Source organism: Salmo trutta, chromosome 37 (assembly GCF_901001165.1).
Source record: "Salmo trutta chromosome 37, fSalTru1.1, whole genome shotgun sequence".
NCBI lineage: Eukaryota > Metazoa > Chordata > Actinopteri > Salmoniformes > Salmonidae > Salmo > Salmo trutta.
This window is the reverse complement of record NC_042993.1, coordinates 3,638,367-3,662,196: the sequence shown is the minus strand read 5'-3', so window position 1 is coordinate 3,662,196 and position 23,830 is coordinate 3,638,367. Positions and strand designations below refer to the sequence as shown.

The following is a 23,830-nucleotide window of genomic DNA, read 5'->3' as shown; positions in this document are numbered from 1 at the left end:
TAACAATTTATTTTCCTTTTCCCCCTTCAAATGTTTTTCTCTCATTGGTTCCTACTGAACATGATGACCCTGATGTTGTGCAACTAGACTAGCACGTCTCCCTGAAGCATCCAAACTGGGCATGAGTGGGGAGCGGCAACAAAGCTACTGCTCCTATAGTATGCTATCTACTGGGAGAATACTGCAGAAACATGGAACATTCCTGCTTGATAAATACTTGATACCATAATGGTGCACTATGAATATTAATGTGCGGTTAGCCTACCATCCATCCATGCCCTTAGTGCTTTCTAGAGCTTAGATCTCCAATCACAAACTAAGTCTCCTAAACCATGCTACAGACAGTACTATATTTGCCGACTGGCGTTATTTTATTTATACCAGATGTTCACAGCCGCAAATATTGTTTTACATATTATAGATATATTGTGTGATACAAAACAAGGTGTAAGATGGCTCTACCCATGATGCAGTAGCTAACAGAACAGAGGAAAGAAGGCAACGGGAGAGAGGGGGGGGGGGTATAGGGGCCGTTATGTAATCAGTGATGGAGCCAAAGAGAGGGATGAAGATGAGAGAGAAATAAACACACTCCGTGTGTGTGTGTGTGTGTGTGTGTGTGTGTGTGTGTGTGTGTGTTGCTGACTTTCTTAGAGTGAGAGGTTTTGTGTCTTGGCTGTCTGAGTCTGTCTGTCAGAGTCTCTGGGGAGGGTGCATCTGTGAGTGGTGCCGTCCCCTCTCCTCATCTCTCTGGGGTCCAGCCCAGCACCTGCTCCCTGCATTAGGGAGAGGGGAAGGGAGGGGTTTCTAGGCAACTGGAGGGTGGAGGGAGGGGTGTGTGTAGTAAAACACACCTATCTGTCTGTCTACATTCCTTCTGCCCTTGTTTGCTGTCATGTTGTGACCATGTCCAGTAGTTCTTTTGGATTATGTTACAGTACGACATCAGAATAAAAAATAACAATATTCTTGTATACTGTATCCGTATATACACCAGAGGCTTGTTAATGCCATTTCAACGTTCCCCCTTGTTTCCAGGTCTGCACTTGAGATCAGTAACAACGTTATAATGAGAGATACAGAAACTGATTTGCCCCATATTTGGTCAATCTCAATACTGTAAAAACAGGAACAGACCTGTAGTATTTCCAGATGCCATGGCCCAGTTTGACAGTTGTCTGTGATCTCATGCCACATGAAGTTGGTCTGGAGAGTCAAAGGTGACAGTGGTTAACCCTGTACCCTAACCCTGAACCCTAACCTTGTACCCTAACCATGTACTCTGTACCCTGTACCCTAACCCTGTACCCTAACCATGTACTCTGTACCCTGTACCCTAACCATGTAATCTGTACCCTAACCCTGTACCCTAACCATGTACACTAACCCTGAACCCTGTACACTAACCCTGAACACTAACCCTGAACACTAACCCTGAACCCTGTACCCTAACCCTGAACACTAACCCTGAACACTAACCCTGTACACTAACCCTGTACACTGTACCCTAACCCTGTATCCTGTACCCTAACCCTGTACCCTAACCCTGTACCCTAACTCGAATCCAGGCTGCATCACATCCGGCCGTAATTGGGAGTCCCATAGGGCGGTGCACAGCGTCGTCCAGGTTTAGTCGGGGTAGGCCGTCATTGTAAATAAGAATTTGTTCTTAACTGACTTGCCTAGTTAAATAAAAGTTAAATAATATATATATATATATATATATATATATATATACACACACACACACACACACACACACACACACACACACAGTATCTCACAAAAGTGAGTACACCCCACACATTTTTGTAAATATTTGAGTATATCTTTTCATGTGACAACACTGAAGAAATGACACTTTGCTACAATGTAAAGTAGTGAGTGTACAGCTTGTATAACAGTGTAAATTTGCTGTCCCCTCAAAATAACATAACACACAGCCATTAATGTCTAAACCGCTGGCAACAAAAGTGAATACACCCCTAAGTGAAAATATCCAAAATACATTCAACTATGTAAAGAAAAAAGTATTTAATAAGATTATTTATTTCATTCAGATCTAGGATGTGTTGTTTAAGTGTTCCCTTTATTTTTTTGAGCAGTATATATATATATATATATATATATATATATAAAACCCTCTATGGGTTGTTTAGAGAATAATGAACCCGACTACCCCTTCCACTCCCCCTGCCTCCCCAACCTCAGCCTCTCCATGAGCCGTATGGCACTAATGGGGTCAGGCAGATGGGTGGGGACCATGTCATCCCCAATAAAGAGAGTCTGTGTGTGTGTAGCGGGGGGGGCACTACATAAAATGAGCAGTGCTGGCCCATTGCACTTGAAAATGGGGAGACCCTTCTGAGGATTGGTTGGAGGCAGATCCTATGTGTCTCTGTCTCACACAGCATGGTAGCCAATAGCAGAGGGAGTTCTAGGGGACGACTCCCTCACACAGCATGGTAGCCAATAGCAGAGGGAGTTCTAGGGGGCGACTCCCTCACGCAGCATGGTAGCCAATAGCAGAGGGAGTTCTAGGGGGTGACGCCCTCACGCAGCATGGTAGCCAATAGCAGAGGGAGTTCTAGGGGACGACTCCCTCGCACAGCATGGTAGCCAATAGCAGAGGGAGTTCTAGGGGACGACTCCCTCACGCAGCATGGTAGCCAATAGCAGAGGGAATGCTAAGGGACGACTCCCTCACACAGCATGGTAGCCAATAGCAGAGGGAGTTCTAGGGGAGACTCCCTCACACAGCATGGTAGCCAATAGCAGAGGGAGTTCTAGGGGGTGACACCCTCACGCAGCATGGTAGCCAATAGGAGAGGGAATTCTAAGGGACGACTCCCTCACACAGCATGGTAGCCAATAGCAGAGGGAGTTCTTGGGGGCGATTCCCTCACACAGCATGGTAGCCAATAGCAGAGGGAGTTCTAGGGGACGACTCCCTCACGCAGCATGGTAGCCAATAGCAGAGGGAGTTCTAGGGGGCGATTCCCTCACACAGCATGGTAGCCAATGGCAGAGGGAGTTCTAGGGGACGACTCCCTCACACAGCATGGTAGCCAATAGCAGAGGGAGTTCTAGGGGGCGACTCTCACACAGCATGGTAGCCAATAGCAGAGGGAGTTGTAGGGGGTGACTCCCTCACACAGCATGGTAGCCAATAGCAGAGGGAGTTCTAGGGGGCGACTCTCACACAGCATGGTAGCCAATAGCAGAGGGAGTTCTAGGGGGCGACTCTCACACAGCATGGTAGCCAATAGAAGAGGGAGTTGTAGGGGGTGACTCCCTCACACAGCATGGTAGCCAATAGCAGAGGGAGTTCTAGGGGGCGACTCTCACACAGCATGGTAGCCAATAGCAGAGGGAGTTCTAGGGGGCGACTCTCACACAGCATGGTAGCCAACAGCAGAGGGAGTTCTAGGGGGCGACTCTCACACAGCATGGTAGCCAATAGCAGAGGGAGTTCTAGGGGGCGACTCTCACACAGCATGGTAGCCAATAGCAGAGGGAGTTCTAGGGGGCGACTCTCACACAGCATGGTAGCCAATAGCAGAGGGAGTTCTAGGGGGCGACTCTCACACAGCATGGTAGCCAATAGCAGAGGGAGTTCTAGGGGGCGACTCTCACACAGCATGGTAGCCAATAGCAGAGGGAGTTCTAGGGGGCGACTCTCACACAGCATGGTAGCCAATAGCAGAGGGAGTTCTAGGGGGCGACTCTCACACAGCATGGTAGCCAATAGCAGAGGGAGTTCTAGGGGGCGACTCTCACACAGCATGGTAGCCAATAGCAGAGGGAGTTCTAGGGGGCGACTCTCACACAGCATGGTAGCCAATAGCAGAGGGAGTTCTAGGGGGCGACTCTCACACAGCATGGTAGCCAATAGCAGAGGGAGTTCTAGGGGGCGACTCTCACACAGCATGGTAGCCAATAGCAGAGGGAGTTCTAGGGGGCGACTCTCACACAGCATGGTAGCCAATAGCAGAGGGAGTTCTAGGGGCCGACTCTCACACAGCATGGTAGCCAATAGCAGAGGGAGTTCTAGGGGGCGACTCCCTCACACAGCATGGTAGCCAATAGCAGAGGGAGTTCTAGGTGACGACTCCCTCACACAGCATGGTAGCCAATAGCAGAGGGAGTTCTAGGTGACGACTCCCTCACACAGCATGGTAGCCAATAGCAGAGGGAGTTCTAGGGGGTGACTCTCACACAGCATGGTAGCCAATAGCAGAGGGAGTTCTAGGGGGCGACTCTCACACAGCATGGTAGCCAATAGCAGAGGGAGTTCTAGGGGGCGACTCTCACACAGCATGGTAGCCAATAGCAGAGGGAGTTCTAGGTGACGACTCTCACACAGCATGGTAGCCAATAGCAGAGGGAGTTCTAGGGGGCGACTCTCACACAGCATGGTAGCCAATAGCAGAGGGAGTTCTAGGGGGCGACTCTCACACAGCATGGTAGCCAATAGCAGAGGGAGTTCTAGGGGGCGACTCTCACACAGCATGGTAGCCAATAGCAGAGGGAGTTCTAGGGGGCGACTCTCACACAGCATGGTAGCCAATAGCAGAGGGAGTTCTAGGTGACGACTCTCACACAGCATGGTAGCCAATAGCAGAGGGAGTTCTAGGGGGCGACTCTCACACAGCATGGTAGCCAATAGCAGAGGGAGTTCTAGGGGGCGACTCTCACACAGCATGGTAGCCAATAGCAGAGGGAGTTCTAGGGGGCGACTCTCACACAGCATGGTAGCCAATAGCAGAGGGAGTTCTAGGGGCGACTCTCACACAGCATGGTAGCCAATAGCAGAGGGAGTTCTAGGGGGCGACTCTCACACAGCATGGTAGCCAATAGCAGAGGGAGTTCTAGGTGACGACTCTCACACAGCATGGTAGCCAATAGCAGAGGGAGTTCTAGGGGGCGACTCTCACACAGCATGGTAGCCAATAGCAGAGGGAGTTCTAGGGGGCGACTCTCACACAGCATGGTAGCCAATAGCAGAGGGAGTTCTAGGGGGCGACTCTCACACAGCATGGTAGCCAATAGCAGAGGGAGTTCTAGGGGGCGACTCTCACACAGCATGGTAGCCAATAGCAGAGGGAGTTGTAGGGGGTGACTCCCTCACACAGCATGGTAGCCAATAGCAGAGGGAGTTCTAGGGGGCGACTCTCACACAGCATGGTAGCCAATAGCAGAAAGGAAAGCGCTGGGGCGCTGCCTGAAAAGGGCTTGGATGGAGGGTTGTGTAGTGTAGACCAGTTCTCCTGATGCTTCTCTATCTGCCTCCCTCCTGTTCTTGGGCTGCATGCTGTGCCTAATGACACAGCACTAACCTAGGACGGCTCATTCATTGGCCAGCCCTGCCTAGTGGTAGGATGGTGGATACATGTGCTGCTGTGGATTCATTTGGTAGTGTAATTGATTTACTGCAAATTAAAATGAGGTGATTAATTGAGAAGTGACAGGCTGGGAGGACACTGCTGATGAATTATCGCTATAGGCCTTTTATTTAACTAGGCAAGTCAGTTAAGAACAAATTCTTATTTACAATGACGGCCTACCCCCCCGCCAAACCCTCCCTTAACCTGGACGAAGTTGGGCCAATTGTGCACCGCCCTATGGGACTCCCGATCACGGCCGGTTGTGATTCAGCCTGGGATTGAACCAGGGTCTGTAGTGACGCCTCTAGCCTTAGACCGCTGCGCCACTCCGGAGCACTATAGGCTATTCATTTTATGGTGTTACAATGAATTGTTGTTCATCAATGGGAAATAATTGTATGAGTGATGGAGACTAGCTCTCGAATTAGCATAACTTTGCATTCATATTTTTTGCAGGACCATGATAAATCATTTCTTTATGCTTAGGCTCTAAGTCTATTTCAATCGTCTGTAGTTTCAAGTTTCAAAGTTTATTTGTCACGTTCACAAGATACAGCAGGTGTAAAACAGTAAATGATTACTTACGAGCTCTTTCCCAACAATGCAGTAATAAAATAATATAGATAAGAAAAACCCGAGAAATAGAATAGGTTATTGTTTCGGCGCTTCATCCTGTCATAGGTGTTGGACCAAGCTCTCAGGATCATTTCAGAGAATTTGGTGATGAATTATGAAGCACTCAATTCAAACATCTTTATCGAGATGGACCATAGGGTTCTTATCACACATTCAACATCTCCCCCACTTCCCATTGGTTAATCTAGAATTTAGCCGTGTTCAATTGGTGCATACGGTTAACAATGTCCGATCCTTCAGTATGGTGACTCCACCCCTTTACTAGCGCAGATAAGCATCTCCAGCACAACAAAGCATGCGTCCGGCTTCTGCAACATTGTAACTTGATTATTGTAACTTCACTGGATGTACGGAATATTCGGTTGCGTTGGATTTAACTAATTATAGTTCTTCATTGATGGTATTTCTATTTTAGGTAAGCGCACTTTTGAATGTATTTCTGGCGGCTGATAGGATTTAGAGTTGGTGTTTATTTGTTTTCTACATTCGGCGCCATTTTCATACAAAGATGATTTAAATGCCTGCGCTATAGGCATCGCGGTGTAGCTGACGCGCACACGGGAAATGGTGTAAAAAAATCACACCTTAAATAAATCAATGTTTTGGAAAAGTTGAAAGAGATCTGTGTTTGGACTACCTCCCAAATTCCAATATGTTGAGTTAAAAACAAGTGAATGAATGGTCATGATGATTAGAATGGGCACGCCAGGGTATTTCATTTGCCTGGCCGCTCACTGCTCCAGGGTCTTTTATCCGAATCGTTTGGCATTTCTTTGTGGCCCAATGAATGTGAAATAAATAACTCGACCTAATTCAACATTTTTCTTACAATAATTGAATACAATTTCCTAACATTTTTAGATGGCTATTTGTAGTGCAGTGTTTTTTGATTAAAATCAGGACAATGAGGACATTATTAATTTATTCAAATATTACAATGTTACAAACACTTATGGTTCCTTTTCTTCTTTGGACTTTTCTTTAGCAAGATGGAGTGATCTACTACTGTATGTTAATTGTGCTCAATAGTCATTCATCCCATTGGCCATCACTAGCCTACTATCAATCTCTTGATGGGAAGATAAATGGCTTTTGTGTGTGCAGATTTTCAACACAAAAACACGGGCAGGAAAACGTCCTATGTAAAGCTCAGAAGCAGTCCTGGACATGCTGATAATCATCACACCTTTCCATTGAACTTGACATCATTTTGTGAAAAAAAATATCAGACTAAAGACTTCGAAACTTTCCTCAATTTTCCCTGTAGTTGTAAAAGATTGAGCCTGGCCTTGTTGCTAAAATGTCAAGAACAGTAATAGGTTTATTCTGTGTCTAGGAAAGTGTCCCACAGCCTTAGTGTATTTTGTTTTAACACAGTAGCCAATACACCACCATCCACCATGTTGTTCTCTGTGTGCTCTGCCGGCAATCGTCTTTCAGAACACAACTATGTCTGAGAAGACCTCTGCTCTGTTAGCGTTCATGCTGTCAGTTATTTGAGCCGCTTTTGGTTTAAATGTGATTGACATGATTCGTTCTTCGGTGTGTTAAGTATACATTTTACATTTTAGTCATTTAGCATATAAATAAATCCATCTCTGCAGGAGCCAGGAGGCTTGCCTGAGTACAGTAATGTGTATCTGCTGCTGCTGCCTGTAACACACTTAAGGGGGTTCATCCAGTAAGCCCCTCCTCCATTGATACTGCTGGGATATATATATAGCAAGATAATCTGTTATGAAGGGATGAAAACATAATGTGGGAGGGGCAAGAGAACACTGAGAGAGAGACCTGAAAGAGAGCAAGTGTGTGTGTGTGTGTGTGAGAGAGAGAGAAGGAAAGAAAGTGTTAGTGTATTAGTGACTGGACTGGTGAAGGAGAGTTAGGAAGGAGAAAGAGTGACGTTGCATTAGTTTAGTAAATTACTACTGTGTTGTTTGTACACTGTACAGTGCCAAGTAGGGTCGGGCGCTATCTAAATTTTCATATCGTCATACCTTCCTTCTGTCATCCTGGGATTTATGGTATTACTGGTTTAGTACACAAGGGGGCGCCAAAACAAACCTATTGGGCGTCTATTACCAGAATGCTATCAAAATTAGTACTAGTAAAAGCACATTTCCATGGATGCTGTTAGCTAAATATGCTAAAATGCACAAATGAAAATAAACAAATTGCAAAGACAGGCAATCCAGCTCACAAAGTTATATGTATATAGGTAGGAGCTACCAAATGACATTTTTCGTGAGTTTGTACATTTACAAGCAAATGTGAACGAGAGACAATGTGCAGATGAACAAAGTTTTGACACATGCTTGTCTGAAGGAAGAATAGTACTGGCTCTGGAGCAGCATGTGTAGGCTACATGCTGTGTCTGTGTGGAGTCTGGAATCGCTAGGGCAACGGCATGCCTGCTCTGCTCGGAGAATAGGGGGTAGGAGGATACGGCTGAGAACGGAGGAGAAAAAAACGCAAGTAAATATCTCATCCAAAGGGATTTTAATTCTCAAACACGGCAGAAAACTAACACAATATGAGGACCTGTTGCCTTATTAATTCAGCCACTTACTTACATAACTAGCAAGTTAAACTTAGGGGTTGCGTTAATGCAGAAATCTTTTTTTTTTCACATAGGAAAAAGAGAAAACGCACAAGAAATAACTTTACATTTTGTAAACGCATATCTTAAATGCTTCTTATTGTAATTTCTACTGGGAATTAGACACATTTTGTGCTTCAGTTGCACTTCTCCACTCAGATGAGAATTCACGAATGGCCATTCTATCAGCAGACAGCTACTGTATAGCTTCTTATCTCAGGTACTTTTTACAGTGTAGCCAGCTTACTTTTCTCTTGTAAAATGGAAGATTAACTTTAAGTAAAACATTAGGAAATGTAGCAGGCTACATTCTATGATAAACATAAAAAATATATGATGGCCATGCATTGTTTTAAAAAAAATGCCTTGCTTTTTCATTGTAAGCTCATTTGCCAAATAGCGTTGCACTTCTGTTGTCATCTGGTGAAAATCAATGTATTTTCTGCCGAATGTGTTGCACTAATGTATTTCCTATGAAGGAAAGCTATAGTTGCATGTCCCTGATCACTCTATTGAAGCAAAAAAAGACTTCACTTAATATAAAACGCAACCCCAGTCAATACACAGCTGGACTCACATGCTCCTGCTTCATAATGTAAAATAATGTGAAAGGAGAAATGAAGAACGCAAGCTGCTTTTTCTCCTAACGCATTGCACAAGTTGACTGCAGGTCAACTTAAAGTACTACTTAAAGTAGCCACCAATATAAAAACTTTCAAAGAGGTATTGAAAAACCATTCCATGGCTATTTCCATATACCCTGGTATACAGTGTATACAGTCTAACGCCCAAGTCTAGTGCCAAGGTCCAATACTCTGCACACAGTACAAGATAAGATGTCAATTGCTCTGTTTTTTTAAGAGTGATGTTTTTATTTTTCTCTGATAAGATCCAGAGTTTCAAATTGTACAGTGGCAAGAAAAAAGTATGTGAACCCCTTGGAATTACCTGGATTTCTGCATAAATTGGTCATTAAATTTGATCTGATCTTCATCTAAATCACAACAGACAAACACAGTGTGCTTAAATAAATAACACAATTTATTGTATTTTTCTTGTCTATATTGAATACATAATTTAAACATTCACAGTGTAGGTTGGGAAAAGTATGTGAACCCCTAGGCTAATGACTTCTCCTAAAGCGAATTGGAGTCAGGAGTCAGCTAACCTGGAATCCGATCAATGAGACGAGATTGGAGATGTTGCCTTCTATAAAAAACACTCACAAAATTTGAGTTTGCTATTCACAAGAAGCATTGCCTGGTGTGAACCATGCCTCGAACAAAAGAGATCTCAGAAGACCTAAGATTAATTGTTGACTTGCATAAAGCTGGAAAGGGTTACAAAAGTATCTCTAAAAGCCTTGATGTTCATCAGCCCACGGTAAGAAAAATTGTCTATAAATGGGGAAAGTTCAGCACTGTTGCTACTCCCTAGGAGTTGCCGTCCTGCAAATGTGACTGCAAGAGAACAGTGCAGAATGATCAATGAGGTTAAGAAGAATCCTAGTGTCAGCTAAAGACTTACAGAAATCTCTGGAACATGCTAACATCCCTGTTGACGAGTCTACGATACGTAAAACACTGAACAAGAACGGTGTTCAAGGGAGGACACCACGGAAGAAGCCACTGCTGTCCAAAAAAACCATTGCTACACATCTGAAGTTTGCAAAAGTGCACCTGTATGTTCCACAGTGCTACTGGCAACATATTCTGTGGACAGATGAAACTACAGATGAGTTGTTTGGAAGGAACACACAACACAATGGGTGGAGGGAAAAAAGGCACAGCACACCAACATCAAAACCTCATCCCAAGTATGGTGGAGGGAGCATCATAGTTTGGGGTTGCTTTCCTGGGGCTGCTTTGCTGCCTCAGAGCCTGGACAGCTTGCTATCATCGACAGAAAAATGAATTCCCAAGTTTATCAAGACACTTTGCAGGAGAATATTAGGCTATCGGTCGGTCAATTGAATCAGAAGTTGGCTGATGCAACAGGACAATGACCCAAAACACAGAAGTAAATCAACAGAATGGCTTCAACAGAAGAAAATACGCCTTCTGGAGTGGCCCAGTCAGAGTCCTGACCTCAACCCGATTGAGATGCTGTGGCATGACCTCGAGAGCAGTTCACACCAGACATCCCAAGAATATTGCTGAACTGAAACAGTTTTGTAAAGAGGAATGGTCAAAAATTCCTCCTCACCGTTGTGCAGTTCTGATCTGCAACTACAGAAAACGTTTGGTTGAGGTCATTGCTGCCAAAGGAGGGTCGACCAGTTATTAAATCCAAGGGTTCACATACTTTTCCCACCCTGCACTGTGAATGTTTACACAGTGTGTTCAATAAAGACATGACAACATATAATTGTTTGTGTGTTACTAGTTTAAGCAGACTGTGTTTGTCTATTGTTGTGACCTAGATGAAGATCAGATCACATTTTATGACCAATTTATGCAGAACTCCAGGTATTTCCAAAGGGTTCACATACTGTTTCTTGCCACTGTTTGTCTTTATTCCAAATGTGACTGGAGTGGACTGTCAACTTATTGTATATCCACAGCATGTCTAGATACTCTAGTTATAGGCACGATCATTGACAGACATGTCATCGATACTTTCCATTTACAGTTATGTATTATTGACAAACACATCATCGATATTATCCATTGACAATTACAGTATGTAACAAAATAATAAAATGTTGTATTGTCACATAAGCCTGGAAAGGTGCAGTGAAATGTGTTGTTTTACAGGGTCAGCCATAGTAGTACGGCACCCCTGGAGCAAATTAGGGTTAAGTGCCTTGCTCAAGGGCACATTGACAGATTTTTCACCTTGTCCGCTCAGGTATTCAAACCAGCGACCCCTTGCTTACTACCTAACACTTTAACCGCCTGCTACCTGTCGCCCTATTGACAGACACGTCATGGATACTATTCATTTACAAATATGGATTCTCTCCGGTACCATAGACACACAGACATGAACAGTTCTGCAGTAATGTTCCACTAATGTACAGATTTCACCTTCAATCAATTGGCTTTGGCTGAAGTTCGGTTTAAACTGGATTGAATTTAAGTATAGGCTTGGTCTGCTCCTTCAGCCCAACCACAGTCGATCAATGGGATGACTCCATTCAGTCTGGTCCCCAAGCTGTTCAAGTTACAACATCAGAACCATCTGTGGGGGTATTGATTAGGTTGAAACAGAGAGCTGGAGATAAAGTTACACACTAGAAGACCAACAGACCTACGTGGACAGTACCCATTATAGCTGAGAGTTGAATTCAGTTTAACAACTAACCAGTGTAAAGCCCTTTGCACAGCTTTATTGTTTTAAATCAATGGGTTAGTGTTGGAGGTTTGTATATCAACGTTGCTGAGAGCATTGTGAACGTTCTTTTGAAACGATTTGCATATTCCATTTTTGTGTGTGTCTATGTGAATGACTACAGCCATGAATCGGTGAGTATCTGTGTGGGCATGTGATAGGATGCATGTTTGTTTGTAAATGTGTTTGTGCGTGGGCATGTGTGAGCCTGCCTGTATACCGCTGTGCAAGCGCGTGTGTTTACTGATATCTTTGGCATTCATTTCCTTTCATTTGGACTTTCGGCCAGGTGGGAGGGGCTAATAGGTGGGAGGGACTTAGCATAAACCATGAATCAGCACAGTTGATCACAACCTGCCAGATCTCCTCTGAGAGAGAGGAGAGAGATAAAGAGGGAGTGCGAGAACAGAAGGAGAGAGCGAAGAGGGGGGAAAAGAGGAGATGGGGAGAGAGAAAAGAAAGAGGAGAGGGAGGGAGGAGAGGAAGAGAGATAATCTCACTTGGAGCCTGATTAACACTAAACTCCAGGCTAAATCCCACTCACTAAACTCACTCTCAGCACCTACCAAGCATGTTTCTGTTTCTCAGTTCCCCTGTAGGGCAAATATGATCCAATGTGCTTAAGGGCCGGTGGTATTAGTGTTGGTGCTGGGGGATGTGGTTGAGATGGGGATGGCTGCTACTCAGATTCACACCAACTATGAATGAATGAATGAATGAATGAAGAAATGTCCTCAGCCTGATACCACCGATTAGATTATACTGCTTAGTGTGTGTGTGTGTGTGTGTGTGTGTGTGTGTGTGTGTGTGTCCGTCTGAGTGAGAGCGAAAGTGTGAGTGAGTGAGGGAATGCGTGTGTGTGCACTGCAGTCAGTGACTTGAGATATCCTAATGAGTCTACAACATCCTGAGAACCTGCAGCTCTTATACCCCTTCTCCACAAGCTCTGCTCGACACACACAGTTGCACACACCCATGTTCACTCCAATGCTTCCCACAGTTGTCAAGTAGGCTGGATGTCCTTTGGGTGGTGGACCATTCTTGATACACACAGGAAACTGTTGTGTATAAAAAAAACAGCAGTGTTGCAGTTCTTGACTCAAACCGGAGTGCCTGGCACCTACTACCATACCCCGTTCAAAGGCACTTACATTTTTTTGTCTTGCCATTTTGTCCTCTGCATGGCACACATACAAAGTCTCATTGATTTTGAAATGGATTTAACAAGTGACATCAATAAGGGATCTTAGCTTTCCTGTCCTACAGTATCTTATCCAACCCCCCTTCCCTTTCCTGTCCTATAGTATCTTATCCAACCCCCCTTCCCTTTCCTGTCCTACAGTATCTTATCCAACCCCCCTTCCCTTTCCTGTCCTACAGTATCTTATCCAACCCCCCTTCCCTTTCCTGTCCTACAGTATCTTATCCAACCCCCCTTCCCTTTCCTGTCCTACAGCATCTTATCCAACCCCACTTCCCTTTCCTGTCCTACAGCATCTTATCCAACCCCCCTTCCCTTTCCTGTCCTACAGCATCTTATCCAACACCCCTTCCCTTTCCTGTCCTACAGTATCTTATCCAACCCCACTTCCCTTTCCTGTCCTACAGCATCTTATCCAACCCCCCTTCCCTCCTGTCCTACAGCATCTTATCGAACCCCCTTCCCTTTCCTGTCCTACAGCATCTTATCCAACCCTACCTCTCCTGGCCTACAGCATCTTATCCAACTCCCCCTTTCCTGTCCTACAGCATCTTATCCAACCCCCTTCCCTTTCCTGTCCTACAGCATCTTATCCACCCCCCCCCACTCCTGTCCTACAGCATCTTATCCAACTCCCCCTTTCCTGTCCTACAGCATCTTATCCAACCCCCTTCCCTTTCCTGTCCTACAGCATCTTATCCAACCCCCCTTCCCTTTCCTGTCCTACAGCAACTTATCCAACCCCCCTTCCCTTTCATGTCCTACAGCATCTTATCCAACTCCCCTTTCCTGTCCTACAGCATCTTATCCAACTCCCCTTTCCTGTCCTACAGCATCTTATCCAACTCCCCTTTCCTGTCCTACAGCATCTTATCCAACTCCCCTTTCCTGTCCTACAGCATCTTATCCAACTCCCCTTTCCTGTCCTACAGCATCTTATCCAACTCCCCTTTCCTGTCCTACAGCATCTTATCCAACACCACTTCCCATTCCTTTCCTATACCGTCTTATTCAAACCCCCCCTTCTCATTCAAATCAAGTTTTATTGGTCATATGCGCCAAATACAACAGGTATAGACCTTACAGTGAAATGCTTACTTACCAGCCCCTACCCAACAATGCAGTTAAAAAAAATATGAATAAGAAATAAAAGTAACAAGTAATTAAAGAGCAGCAGTAAAATAACAATAGTGAGACTATATACAGGGGGGTACCGGTACAGAGTCAATGTGCCGGGGCACTGGTTAGTCGAGGTAATTGAGGTAATGTGTATATGTAGGTAGAGTTATTAAAGTGACTATGCATAAATGATAACAACAGAGAGTAGCAGCGGTGTAAAAGAGGAGGGGGGGGGGCAATGCAAATAGTCTAGGCAGTCATTTGATTACATGTTCAGGAGTCTTATGGCTTGGGGGTAGAAGCTGTTTAGAAGCCTATTGGACCTAGACTTGGCACTAAGGTACCGCTTGCCGTGTGGTAGCAGAGAGAACAGTCTATGACCATGGGTGGCTGGAGTCTTTGACAATTTTTAGGGTCTTCCTCTGACACCGCCTGGTATAGAGGTCCTGGATGGCAGGAAGCTTGGCCCCAGTGATGTACTGGGCTGTACACACTACTGTACACACACCCTGTAGTGCCTTGCGGTCGGAGGCCAAGCAGTTGCCATACCAGGCAGTGATGCAACCAGTCAGGATGCTCTCGATGGTGCAGCTGTAGAACTTTTTGATGATCTGAGGACCCATGCCAAATCTTTTCAGTCTCCTGAGGGGAAATAGGCTTTGTCATGCCCTCTTCACGACTGTCTTGGTGTGCTTGGACCATGTTAGTTTGTTGGTGATGTGGACACCAAGGAACTTGTAGCTCTCAACCTGCTCCACTACAGCCTCGTCGATGAGAATGTGCTCGGTCCTCTTTTTCCTGTAGTCCACAATCATCTCCTTTGTCTTGATCACATTGAGGGAGAGGCTGTCCTGGCACCACACGGCCAGGTCTCTGACCTCCTCCCTATAGGCTGTCTCGTCATTGTCGGTGATCAGGCCTACCACTGTTGTGTCATCGGCAAACTTAATGATGGTGTTGGAGTCGTGCCTGGCCGTGCAGCCATGAGTGAACAGGGAGTACAGGAGGGGACTGAGCACGCACCCCTAAGGGGTGTTGAGGATCAGCGTGGCGGATGTGTTGTTACCTACCCTTACCACCTGGGGGTGGCCCGTCAGGATGTCCAGGATCCAGTTGCAGAGGGAGGTGTTTAGTTCCAGGTTCCTTAGCTTATTGATGAGATTTGAGGGCACTATGGTGTTGAACGCTGAGATGTAGTCAATGAATAGCATTCTCACAGGTGTTCCTTTTGTCCAGGTGGGAAAGTGCAGTGGTAGTGCAAAAGAGATTGCATCATCTGTGGATCTGTTGGCGCTGTATGCAAATTGGAGTGGGTCTAGGGTTTATGGGATAATGGTATTGATGTGAGCCATGACCAGCCTTTCAAAGCACTTCATGGCTACAGACGTGAGTGCTACGGGTCGGTAGTCATTTAGGCAGGTTACCTTAGTGTTCTTGGGCACAGGCACTATGGTTTTCTGCTTAAAACATGTTGGTATTACAGACTCGGACAGGGAGAGGTTGAAAATGTCAGTGAAGACATTTGCTAGTTGGTCAGTGCATGCTCACAGTACACGTCCTGGTAATCCTTCTGGCCCTGCAGCCTTGTGTATGTTGACCTGTTTAAAGGGCTTACTCACATCATGAGCGTGATCTCAGTCTTCCGGAACAGCTGGTGCTCTCATGCATGTTTCAGGGTTATTTGCCTCGAAGTGAGCATAGAAGTAGTTTAGCTCATCTGGTAGGCTCGTGTCACTGGATAGCCCTCGGCTGTGCTTCCCTTTGTAGTCTCTAATGGTTTGCAAGCCCTGCCACATCCGACGAGCATCAGAGCAGGTGTAGTACGACTCGATCTTAGTCCTGTATTGATGCTTTGCCTCTTTGATGGTTCGTCGGAGGGCATAGCGGGATTTCTTATAAGCTTCCGGGTTATAGAGTCCCGTTCCTCTAGCCTTTAGCTCAGTACGGATGTTGCCTGTAATCCATGGCTTCTGGTTGGGGTATGTACATACGGTCAGTGTGGGGGTGACGTCATCGATGCACTTATTGATGAAACCAATGACAGATGTGGTGTACACCTCAATGCCATCGGAGGAACCCCAGAACATATTCCAGTCTGTGCTAGCAAAACAGTCCTGTAGTTTAGCATCTGCTTGTAATCAGGAATCGGGAGGATAGAATTATGGTCAGATTTGCCAAATGGAGCGTGAGGGAGAGCATTGTATGCATCTCTGTGTGTGGAGTAAATGTGGTCCAGAGTTTTTTTTTTCTCCTCTGGTTGCACATTTAACATGCCGATAAAAAAGACAGATTTTAGTTTCCCTGCATTAAAGTCCCCGGCCACTAGGAGTGCCGCCTCTGGGTGAGCGTTTTCTTGTTTGCTTATGGCGAATACAGCTAATTTATTGCGGTTTTAGTGCCAGCATCAGTCTGTGGTGTTACGTAGACAGCTAAGAAAAATACTGATAAACTCTGGTGTGGTCTACAGCTTATCATGAGATACTCTACCTCAGGCGAGCAAAACCTTGAGACTGCCTTAGATATCGTGCACCAGCTGTTATTTACAAAAATACATAGTCCGCCGCCCCTTGTCTTACCAGACACCGCTGTTCTATCCTGCCGATACAGCGTATACCCAGCCAGCCACAACTCCATGAAGCATAAGATATAACAGTTCTGAATGTCCCGTTGGTAGTTTAATCTTCCGCGTAGGTCATCGATTTTATTTTCCAAAGATTGCACGTTTGCTAGCAGAATGGAAGGCAGTGGGGGTTTATTAGATTGCCTACTAATTCTCAGAAGGCAGCCCGCCCTCCGTCCCCTTTTTCTCAGTGTCACAAGCGTCGTAAGGGACAGACCAAGGCACAGCGTGTTGAGTGCTCATCTTCTTTTATTTTATTAAAGAGAACACTTAAACAAAATAAACAAAATGACAATCGACAGTTCCGTAAGGTACACGGACTATACGAAAAACAACCTCCCACAAACCCAAAGGAAAAAACAGGCTGCCTAAGTATGGCTTCCAATCAGAGACAACGAAAGACACCTGCCTCTGTTTGGAAGCCATACCTGGCCACACATAGAAAAAGAAACATAGAAAACTAGAACCAAAATCCCCTAGAACCAAAACAGTACCCCCCCCCCCCCCCCCAAAAGGTGCAGACCCCGTCTGCAGCTCCTAAACAAAAAAAAACACAAAACCAACCCCAAACCTAAAGGGAGGGAAGGGAGGGTGGCTACTGTCAACGACGGTTCCTGTGCTACACCCCCCCCTTCGCCAATCCTCCCGCTACGGAGGTGGCTCTGGCTCTGGGCGTAGCTCCGTTCCGAAGACTGGGCTGAGAGGCGTCGCTGGAGGCCCCGGGCTGAGAGGCGTCGCTGGAGGCCCCGGGCTGAGAGGCGTCGCTGGAGGCCCCGGGCTGGGGAGCGTCGCTGGGGGCTCCGGGCTGGGGAGCGTCGCTGGGGGCTCCGGGCTGAGGAGCGTCGCTGGGGGCTCCTGACTGGGGAGCGTCGCTGGAGGCTCCGGGCTGGGGAGCGTCGCTGGAGGCTCCGGGCTGAGGAGCGGCGCTGGAGGCTCCGGGCTGAGGAGCGGTCTCCCCGGACTGGGAAGACTTACAGGAGACTGGGTGCGCAGAGCAGGCACGAGGCACACTGGGCCGTGGAGGCGCACCGGAGGTCTGAAGCTCAGGGCTGGCACACTCCGTCCTGGCTGGATGGTCCCTGTAGCCCTGCATGGGCGGAGCGCTGGCACAGGGCGAGCTGGGCTGTGCTGGGGAATGACGGCTGCCGTGCGTAGAGCAGGCGCAGGATAAGCTGGACCGAGGAGACGCACTGGCGGCCAGATGTTCCCGGGAAAGCAGTATGTCATTCTCGTCGGACTCGTTAAAGGAAAAACATAATTCTGCCGGTTTGTGAGTAATCGCAGTTCTGATGTCCAGAAGCTATTTTCGGTCATAAGAGACGGTAGCAAAAACATTATGTACAAAATAAGTTAAAAAATAAGTTAAACAAAAACACAATTGGATAGAAACACATAAAATGTCAGCCTTCTTCTCCGGCGCCATCTTAACTCCTTTCCTATAGCATCTTATTCAAACCCCCCTTCCCTTTCTTTAGTCATAGTGCACCCCAAATGGCACCCTATTCCCTACATAGTGCACTACTTTTGACCAGGGCCATAGTGGACTATGAATGGAATAGGGTGCCATTTGGGAGACAGACACAGATGGTCGGAGCATCTGACGTGCACCTGACCCAACAGCTGAACACGCTGCTCACCCATTTCTGCAGGGCAATCTTTATCTTTGGCAGCTAGTTAGCCTAATGATGGTTGATGTATACAGTAGTAATGATGGTTGATGTATACAGTAGTAATGATGATGGGGATGTCAGCTGGCCTACTGGAGGTAGAACATTATAGACGTGAGAAATGATAGGACCTCTATGCACTATGGAAAAGTGTTTTGAAAAGGGCACCAATTTGATCAAGATTGGCAGAACTACCGTTATTTCCTATACATTGCTCTACTTTTGACTGGTCACTATGGCCCTGACTGGTCAAAAGTAGTTGGGCCCTGGTCAAAAGTAGTTGGGCCCTGGTCAAAAGTAGTTGGGCCCTGGTCAAAAGTAGTTGGGCCCTGGTCAAAAGTAGTTGGGCCCAGGTCAAAGGTAGTTGGGCCCTGGTCAAATGTAGTGCACTACATAGTGGATAGGGTACAATTTGGGACACCGTGTGGTTGTGAGAATCCCTGTTACTTCCCCAGGTTAGCAGCCGGACCAGAGCTGCTCAGCTGGCCTTTAGCAGAGAATCTAGATGTTACCTAGTGAAGACAATGGAGGAGGCAGTCAGGCAGGAGGCAGCAGCAGACACAAGCCGTCTCATCTGGTCCATTAACACCATGTCTGTTTCCTGACTATTACCATTGACATTACGCTACATTAAAAGACCCAGAGGAGATCCTGAGCACTGAGGCGTACACCACGCTGCTCGGTGTGTGTGTGTGTGTGTTTGGGTTGACCTAGGGAATAGGCCTATGGGGGGGTTGTTGCGGTGGGGGAAGGGAAGGGCTGGATTAGTAAGAGTGCGCCACAGTTATTGGTCACTGGACACAAACAATGGGAGGACTAAAGAGGATTTGGTCTTTGTGGTCTCCCCTCCTCTCCTCCCCATACCCCTGCTGTCCCTATAGCGATGGAGCAGTGTGTGTGTGTGTGTGTGTGTGTGTGTGTGTGTGTGTGTGTGTGTGTGTGTGTGTGTGTGTGTGTGTGTGTGTGTGTGTGTGTGTGTCAGGCACCCTCTGGGGTAAGGACAGCAGTGTGTGTGCAGCTGGAAGATCTGCCATCCTGTCTAGCTAAGTGTCTCCCTGCCCCCCACTGGATGGCAGACCTAGACATATAATGAACTACTAGCCTAGATGTTGAGCAATGACAACAACTAGCAGCATCAGACTAGCCTAGATGTTGAGCAATGACAACAACTAGCAGCATCAGACTAGCCTAGATGTTGAGCAATGACAACAACTAGCAGCATCAGACTAGCCTAGATGTTGAGCAATGACAACAACTAGCAGCATCAGACTAGCCTAGATGTTGAGCAATGACAACAACTAGCAGCATCAGACTAGCCTAGATGCTAAGTAGATGCAATCTCTCTTAACACTGCATGGAGGGCTACTAGACATGATGATGAACTGCTGTGATCTAACACAAGTACGTTGATGCTGCTGCAACTCTTTCAATGACAGCCTCACAACTGCAAGCCAAGTTCACACAGTGAAGTGAACACAGTAACTGGCCATTTACTTCTCAGAAGCCCGGTATGTCCTGTGAATTATTTCTAAACCAATTTAGCGATGCATTGTCATGCAATGTTACATTGGGACATCTTGGCCCACCGTATGAAGCCGGCAGGGCCACAACGGACGGATGAAAGAGCCGTGTTGGGTTAGTGCTGAGGATGTTACTGACTGGAGCTGTACTAATAGACTTCCAGGCTGCTACGGAGCAGAAAGACTCCATTGTGTGTGTGTTTCTAATGAGCCTCTGATAGACACACACTGTCGTGAGCTGCCTGTCTCTCAAGAGGTCCTCCCAGACACACACACACACACACACACACACACACACACACACACTCATTCAACAAGAGGTGCCATTGTGGAGTGGGATACACTCATAACTCCATATGAAAAGTGTGTGTGGGTGTGTGTGTGTGGCATATTTGATTGAGTACTCCAGTCTGAGAAAACGTAGTAGTAGCTCATGCTATAGAATGGCACCAGTGCATCACTGTTGACTGTCCATAATCATGTCTTGCATGTGTGTATATTGCTGTGCATCATCCAACATGACAACACACACAAGCTTTCTCTTTCCTATCGCTGACTCCTCCATGTCATGTTCTGCAGTGTGTACCATGACAACAGAGGCTAGCGCGGTGGGCGAGGCGGACACAGAGGGCAAGCCGAAGCCCAGCGTGGCAGAGGCAGAGAGAAAACCGGAGAACAAGCAGAGCTCAGAGGCAGAAGCAGAGAGAGAACCAGAGAACAAGCAGAGCCCAGAGCCAGAAGCAGAGAGAGAACCAGAGAACAAGCAGAGCCCAGAGGCAGCAGCAGCGGAGCCAGAGGGGGAGAAGCCCAGCCAGAAGACCCAGGAGCAGGCCTCAGAGCCTGGCTCCACAGAGAGCCCTATCTTCCCCACCACCACTGAGGAGGAGCAGCTAGTGAAGCCCCGCCAGCGCACCTCAGCCAGCCGGGGCCTCTCACGCCTCTTCTCCTCCTTCCTCAAGCGGCGCTCGCAGTGCACAGACGTAGAGTGGGCCGAGGTCGAGAAGGCGGAGAAGGACAGGAAAGAGAAGGCAGAGGCTGGAACAAAGGAGGAAAAGTTAGAGCAGGCCAAGGGAGAGGAGAAGAAAGAGGCAGAGGAAAGGGGGGAGAAGAAAGAGGAGGAAGAAGCAGCAAAGAAAGCAGAGAAGAAGAAAGAGGAGGAAGAAGCAGCAAAGAAAGCAGAGAAGAAGAAAGAGGACGAAGAAGCAGCAAAGAAAGCAGAGAAGAAGAAAGAGGACGAAGAAGCAGCAAAGAAAGCAGAGAAGAAGAAGAAGAAAGAAGAGGAAGAAGCAGCAAAGAAAGAGGCAGTGAAGAAGAAAGAAGAGGAAGAAGCAGCAAAGAAAGAGGCAGTGAAGAAGAAGAAAGAAGAGAAAGAGGCAGCAAAGAAAGCAGAGAAGAAGAAGAAAGAGGAGGAAGAGGCAGCAAAGAAAGCAGAGAAGAAGAAGAAAGAGGAGGAAGAAGCAGCAAGGAAAGCGAAGAAGAAAGAGGAGGAAGAGGCAGCAAAGAAAGCAGAGGAGAAGGAGGGAGAGGCAGCAAAGAAAGAGGAGAAGAAGAAAGAGGAGGAAGAGGCAGCAAAGAAAGCAGAGAAGAAGAAAAAAGAGGAGGAAGAGGCAGAAAAGAAAGCAGAGAAGAAGAAAAAAGAGGAGGAAGAGGCAGAAAAGAAAGCAGAGAAGAAGAAAAAAGAGGAGGAAGAGGCAGAAAAGAAAGAGGAGAGAAGAAGAAGAAAGAAGAGGGAGAGGCAGCAAAGAAAGCAGAGAAGGAGGGAGAGGCAGCAAAGAAAGAGGAGAAGAAGAAAGAGGAGGGAGAGGCAGCAAAGAAAGCAGAGAAGAAGAAGAAAGACGAGGAGGAGGCAGCAAAGAAAGCAGAGAAGAAGAAGAAAGAGGAGGAAGGGGCAGCAAAGAAAGAGGAGAAGAAGAAAGGGGAGGAAAAGACAACGAAAAGAACGCAGAAGGGGAAGAAGAAAGAGAAAGAAAATAAAGAGGAGGAGAAGGGGAAGAAGAACGAGGCGAATAAAGAGGTAAAGAAGAACGAGAGAATAAAGATGTAAAGAAGAAAAACGGAAGGGATAAAAAGAAAGCAGGGGAGGAGCCACAAGCAGGGGAGCAGTCCACAACAGAGGTGCAGTGAAAGCCCCCATCGCGCCCCGGAGCCAGAGCTCAGAGCAGAGGGGGAGGCTGAACAGGAGAGGCAGGAGGAGCTGGTAGAGGCCCAGGACTATCACTCCATCAGCAGCGCAGAGACACAGGTGAGTGAGGGAGACAGACACAGTGAACTTCTCAGCTAGGGCATGGGTGCACAACTCTGTTCCTTGGGGAATGCTATCCTGCTGTTTTTTTTTCTGATTTAGATTGTGGGAGACAGCTTTTGCAGTGCGCAAAAAACAAAAATGCAGAATTATCATACCTACACTGAACAAAAATATAAACGCAGCATGTAAAGTGTTGGTCCCATGTTTCATGAGCTGAAATAAAAGCTCCCAGAAATGTTCATATGCACAAAAAGCTTATTTCTCTCAAATGGTATGCACAAATTTATTTACATCCCTGATAGTGAGCATTTCTCCTTTGTCAAGATAATTAATCCACCTGACAGGTGTGGTATAATCAACAAGTTGATTAAAGAGCACGATCATTACACAGGTGCACCTTGTGCTGGGGACAATAAAAGGCCACTCTAAAATGTGCAGTTTTGTCACACAACACAAAGCCACAGATGTCTCAAGATTTGAGGGAGTGTGCAGTTGCCATGCTGAATTGACTTTATTTTAATTTACTGATTTCCTTATATGAACTGTAACTGAAATTGTTGCATGCTGTGTTTATATTTTTGTTCAGTATATTATTAAATGTGTCAATGAGTTGCCTTCCCATTTTTTACAATGCTGCTATTATTTTGCACATTGAGGGGCTGCATTGCAGCAGACTGAAGATGTAGGCCAATGAGTCTCAAGTGAGAGACTGGAGTAAAAATAAGTGAAGTGAACATCAAGCACAGAAACTGAAGGAACATGTTACCCAGAGTCTGATCAACAACATAGCATTCAGAGAATAGCTACACTGAAGACACTCAGCGTAGCAGGAGAGCGAGGTACAGGACAAAACATCAACTCATTTGGTGCTTGACTGGGGTGGGCTGCTGACTCAGCAGAACTGACTAGGCTGGTCTGTGCTGGTCTAGAGCCGCCTAGATCTAGTCTGTGTTAGGAAAAGTACCGCTTCAAGTAATTATTTAATAACTTAAGTAACGTTGCTGTTACATAGTAATCTAGTACTACTAATCTAGTAGTGCTGAGTGAAATTTATTTTCTTTTTTTTTAGCTTGATGCTCAGTTTGTGTAGAGAAAAATCAGATCAAGTCTGAACTGTGCGATGTAGTAGGGAGTTGAAGTTTCCAACAGACCAAAATTTGACATAGTTTACAGCAGAAAATGTGGTAATTAACTACAATGAACATAATCCATTGCTTGTCCGGTCTCGGTCTGTGTGGAGCAGAGATGAGAGAACAAGAGAGGGGGATAGAGAGCAGTTGCTTTGCGAGGTATCTCTACCTGGAAATACATAATCTAAGTGATTGATAGTTGGTATTCAGCATAAAAGTATGTCTTATTTACTACTAAAATAGTGATTTTATCAGACAGCATAGGCAGCAGCTCTATACAGATGAGATGATGACTTGGAATGAAATAATAAAGTCATCAAATAAAACAAATATTTGATTAAGTAAAGGGTGAGAATGGTTAATATGATAAATG

The 23,830-nt window shown here is 46.2% G+C and overlaps 1 protein-coding gene across 1 annotated transcript in view; it reads left to right on the top strand.

Annotated features, from left to right (window-relative positions):
• The window catches only part of LOC115176436 (uncharacterized), a gene marked incomplete in the record, with an annotated part of 76,299 nt that overhangs the window by 3,899 nt on the left and 48,570 nt on the right, over positions 1 to 23,830 (top strand). Inside the window, 2 exon segments of the mRNA XM_029736479.1 lie at positions 20,662 to 21,458; positions 22,160 to 22,324. Of these exon segments, the coding sequence (XP_029592339.1) occupies positions 20,662 to 21,458; positions 22,160 to 22,324 (962 nt within the window).